Below are 5248 nucleotides of genomic sequence, written 5' to 3'. Positions count from 1 at the left end.
ATAAAAAATATCAGAAAAATATAAAAAAATATGTTGATCGTCTTGTGATGCGTCTGCAAGAAAAAAATCCCCCAAATGTCTGAAAAATGTTAAAAATCCCTTAAAATATGTATGAAAATAATATATGAAAAATGTATCCACAAATAATATTAAATATATCTGGAAAGTATGAGAAAAATATGTCTAAAACCCAAATATTTTGACTCCAATTTTTGTAGAAAAGCAGCAAATCCAAAACTAAGACGCTGAAAATCAATATTGAACCCATTATCAAAGTTGTTACAGCTCTTTTTTACTTGAGCGTTTCAGATGTTTGACCCCGGTCCTCACCTCCTCCTGCGTGGCGCCCGGGGTGAACACCTTGTCCAGGTCGAAGGTCATGGTCTTGCCCTTGTTGCAGAGGTAGAGCACGGCGTCGTCCTCGGAGTCGAAGCTCAGCATCGTCTTCGAGTCGGCCGAGTCCTGCTCCTCCTGGCTGACCGGGCGCACGCGGCAGAACACCCGGATGTTGCCTGGCAGACGGAGGGCGGGGCAACGTTAACACAAACTCAGGAAGTCTGACATTTTTACAGAGAAATAAAAACAGCAACCCCCATTTATTCTCACGAGAAATTAGACAATTGACCAGAATAGCCTTTTTTCGTATTTTGAAAAAGAAAAATGGATGTATTATATATATATAAAAAAGCCCTTTATAAAAAGTGAAATATACATATAGGAAACAGTAAACAAAGGCAAAGGGACAGAGGTGCAAACTGAACCTGGAAACAAATACTGACACTTGCATTCAAATAATAATCAGAAAGTAATATTTCCTTTGAGTTTTAAAGCGTCCGACCTTTGAGGCGCACGAGCTCGTTGTGGCACTTCTTCCTCAGGTTCATTTCTCGCTTGTATTTCCGCAGCAGCTGCTCGTTGGTGCTGCTCACATCGCTGATCACCTGACAGATCTGAGGGCACAGGGTAAAAGCTCCAACTCAAAGGACTTCTTCATCCTCAAAACGTTTAATCCGAGAAATGCTGCAACTGTTAATGGCTGCAAACAGGTCTTATTTTACTTCCTGAAATATGAAGTGACGCCCCCCGCCCTCTCACCTCCTGCTTGGCCTCGCTGATGGCCTTCTCCAGCATGAAGGGGAACTCCTGCACCTGCCTCTTCAGACAGTTGTAGTCCGAGGTGAGGGTCCTCAGGGCCGGATGCAGACTCAGCAGGTTCATCCGGACCCCTGCAACACACACACACACACACACACACACACACACACACACACACACACACACACACACACACACACACACACACACACACACACACACACACACACTCTCTCTCTCTGTCTCTCACACACACACACACACACACACACACACACACACACACACACACACACACACACACACACACACACACACACACACACACACACACACACACACTCTCTCTCTCTCTCGCGCGCACACTCTCTCTCTCTCTCTCTCACACAGACTCTCTCTCTCTCTCTCCCTCTCTCACATTTGATATCTTTATTTAACTCCTTCAGACCACACACTCTCTCTCTCTCTCACACACACACACACACACACACACACACACACACACACACACACACACACACACACACACACACACACACACACACACACACACACACACACACACACACACACACACACACACACACACACACACACACTTTTGAGGAAGTCTTTTGGCTTTAGGGAAACATTTGACAAACGATTAACTGAGAAACTGATCATCGGACAGTGAATATAATGTTTAGTTGCAGCCCTTTCAACTCACATCATTTGTCATCAACCCCAGAAAGAGTGAAAACAAAACAACGAAGAAGAACACAGAGACGGACACACACACACACACACACACACACACACACACAGACACACACACCAGTTAAAGAAGGACCGACAACTGAAGCTGTTCACACCGGACGCACCTTAGGAACGTTTGTTTTTATTTTCTGATCTTTCGTCTGAGACACTTTTTGGGCTGATTAAGCCTCGTTATGTTCTCAGGTATGACGAGACTAACGCTCGGGTTTATACACACACTGTTGCCGGCACAATGTGATAACCTCAAGGTAACAACTACAGAAGCTGCAGAGTGTTCCAACAGTGCATGGAGGTTAAATATTCTCTAAAGCAGTACATTGGGCAAAACATTTGGAAAAACGTAGTTACATTATTTATTTATTTTTACTCATCCAGGCTGGAAGTAGCTCGGTTACACACAATCAATTAGACAAATGCAATCTTAGAATTTCAGAAATTCAAAGACGACTGAACGAAATAAACATTTGAGATCAAATCCAGACTAAAAACCACAAATGACCAACACTAAGAGCAGCTACTACGCTAAGCCAGTGGGTTTCAATGGAGATAAACACAATGGGCAAACTCTGGAGAATCTAGCCGCAGGTGAACGAGGATCAGGAGGAGGGCAGGGACCACAGAAAAAGCCTAAATCTCTAATCAGCTGTTAATCTAGAGTTTAGTGGAACTACTGGGAGCTCTGGGAGTCTTTACTGGGTTTGACGGAGCTCTCCAACACTGAAGATGTCACAAGGAGGGGGCGGGGCCAACCTTGGGCGGTGTGCAAACCGTCTCGTCGCTGGAGAAGAAGTCGCTGAGACGTTTGTGATCGGAGATCATCTGCAGCGTCAGAGAGGAGGGTCAGTGTGTTTTAAATGTATTTAATCAATACTTCATTGTATTCAAGATTTATAAAGATGTAAATGTTGTTTTATTTTAGTTTGACTTTATTTATAGCTTATTTTATAGTTCATTTAATGTATTTAAATAACATAATGTATTTAAATAGATTCCTTCCCGTAGAAACAGCTCCTTATATCCTTAGCTTAGCGAGCTCGAGTGACACACACGGACCCAGAAGTACTCACTGTATCATATTATCTTCGATGGCGTTATTGACTGTCTGATCAGTGTGAGAGAGGAACAGACGCCACCGGGCTTTCAGCTAAAGACACAGCCACGCAGAGACTGCAGCATGAGTACGGCTCCTTATGGGGACTGACATCTCTGAAGGGCTGGAGCTGCGTTCCGGTGCTCTCCGTCAGCTCTACACCCTGCAGGTTGTGTTGTGTTACCTGTGTGTGTGTGTGTGTGTGTGTGTGTGTGTGTGTGTGTGTGTGTGTGTGTGTGTGTGTGTGTGTGTGTGTGTGTGTGTGTGTGTGTGTGTGTGTGTGTGTGTGTGTGTGTGTGTGTGTGTGTTACCTGTGTGCAGGTTGTGGGTTACCTGTGTGCAGGTTGTGTGTGAGTGTGAGTGTGTGTGTGTGTGTGTGTGTGTGCAGGTTGTGTGTGTGTGTGCAGGTTGTGTGTGTGTGTGTGTGTGTGTGTGTGTGTGTGTGTGTGTGTGTGTGTGTGTGTGTGTGTGTGTGTAGGTTGTGTGTGTGTGTGTGTGTGTGTGTGTGTGTGTGTGTGTGTGTGTGTGTGTGTGTGTGTGTGTGTGTGTGTGTGTGGAGGTTGTGTGTGTGTGTGTTACCTGTGTGCAGTGTGTGTGTGTGAGTGTGTGTGTGTGTGCGTGCGTGTGCAGGTTGTGTGTGTGTGTGTGTGCGTGCATGTGCGTGTGTGTGTGTGTGTGTGTGTAGGTTNGTGTGGTGTGTTCAGGGAGCGTTGGATAACCCGGGCATCAACCAGCGCGCTCTCCGCCTGCTGTTCTCCGAGGTGACGGACAAACTGGACTGGGACTACAAGATCTCCGTCAGCATGGTGTAGTCCCAGTCCAGTTTGTCCGTCACCTCGGAGAACAGCAGGCGGAGAGCGCGCTGGTTGATGCCCGGGTTATCCAACGCTCCCTGAACACACCACACACAGATACATGTTTAATACCACCGAAGAAGAAGAAGAGGGGCTCCACATGTTACCGTGGAAACGTCTGATGGTACCTCCATGGTGAACGTCTTCCCCGAGCCCGTCTGCCCNGTATTGATGAGGGGAACCAGTATTGATGAGGGGAACCAGTATTGATGAGGAGGACTGGTTCCCCTCATCAATACTGGTTCCCCTCATCAATACTGGTTCCCCTCATCAATACTGGTTCCCCTCATCAATACTGGTTCCCCTCATCAATACTGGTTCCCCTCATCAATACTGGTTCCCCTCATCAATACTGGTTCCCCTCATCAATACTGGTTCCCCTCATCAATACTGGTTCCCCTCATCAATACTGGTTCCCCTCATCAATACTGGTTCCCCTCATCAATACTGGTTTCACATCAATGGAACGAGCTCTGGAAATGAATAGGGTTTAGCGTATTTGAAGTACCTGCAGGATTCAGGTGTGTTTCTTCCTGGTTGAATCCACTTAGTGTTGAGTTGCTTTGGATAAAAGCTTAATCTAACATAATGAAAGGATGGCTGTTTGGGGGAAAAGCAAAGAAGGGATTTCAAACAATACAAAAGTAAAAAGGCTTGAAGTTTTTAGAAATGTTTTGATTTACTTTTTGGAAACTTTACAGACATTTTCCGTCTCTTTTCTAACTATGCTTAATTTTCTTGATAGCACGAGTCGATCCACTGAGTTTTGGATAAATGTGTAAAACGAAGCAGCGAACATGCAGAATATTTCCATGTGACGTGATGATGCAAACACACAGAAACATGGAGTCTGTTGCTTGAAGCTGCAACGACATGAAGCACAATGATTAAAAATAAGAAAACCCTTAATAAATCCACAGCAGCACAAAGGCTGAGATAAGCTGAGATGCACAGCAGAGCTTTGCCACTCACACACCTCCACCAAGGACAAAACGACCATTTGAAACGTTAACAGAGGGAGATATAATCAGAGTATCCGCTTCAAAATGTAAGATGTTCTTTATTGCTCCAAGTTTTACCCTTCCAACAAGTTTCATGCAAATCAGGCAGGTAGTGTTTCTGGAAAATCTGAGAACCAGAACTCCAAACATAACCTGGTTGGTGAAGTTGTACGAACAGGTTAAAGAGGGAGCTGTGTGTGTGTTTCTCTGATCTGCAGGATTCAGTTCTCTACAGATCAGAGCAGTTATGTAAAGCGGATCATATTAAAGTCACGTGTTGATCTCCAGATGTTGTGTAACAGAACATCTGGACGTAAACGGAGAACTCTGTCAGATTAACGAGGTCTGAGATTATCAAGCGGACCGGGACCCTGATCACTTTATACACAGTGTTCTCGTTTATAGTTTAAGCTACTTTGATTACCTAGAAGAGCACTATATATATATATATA

At 44.8% G+C, this 5248-nt stretch overlaps 1 protein-coding gene across 1 annotated transcript; it reads right to left on the bottom strand.

Moving 5' to 3' along the window:
* Positions 1–296: 296 nt before the first annotated feature.
* On the bottom strand, positions 297–1224 carry LOC104946970 (kinesin-like protein KIFC3; the record flags this gene model as incomplete). The annotated part of the gene is made up of 3 exons (XM_010772888.1): positions 1096–1224; positions 839–950; positions 297–512 (listed from the first exon to the last, which is right to left on the bottom strand). Coding segments are annotated over exons 1-3 (451 nt in total), but the record flags the coding sequence as incomplete, so codon positions are not given.
* Between the last annotated feature and the right edge of the window lie 4024 nt (positions 1225–5248).

This window comes from Notothenia coriiceps, unplaced genomic scaffold, assembly GCF_000735185.1.
Source record: "Notothenia coriiceps isolate Sejong01 unplaced genomic scaffold, NC01 NC01_scaffold00011709, whole genome shotgun sequence".
In the NCBI taxonomy this organism is placed as follows: domain Eukaryota; kingdom Metazoa; phylum Chordata; class Actinopteri; order Perciformes; family Nototheniidae; genus Notothenia; species Notothenia coriiceps.
This window is presented reverse-complemented; position numbering and strand designations above follow the sequence as displayed.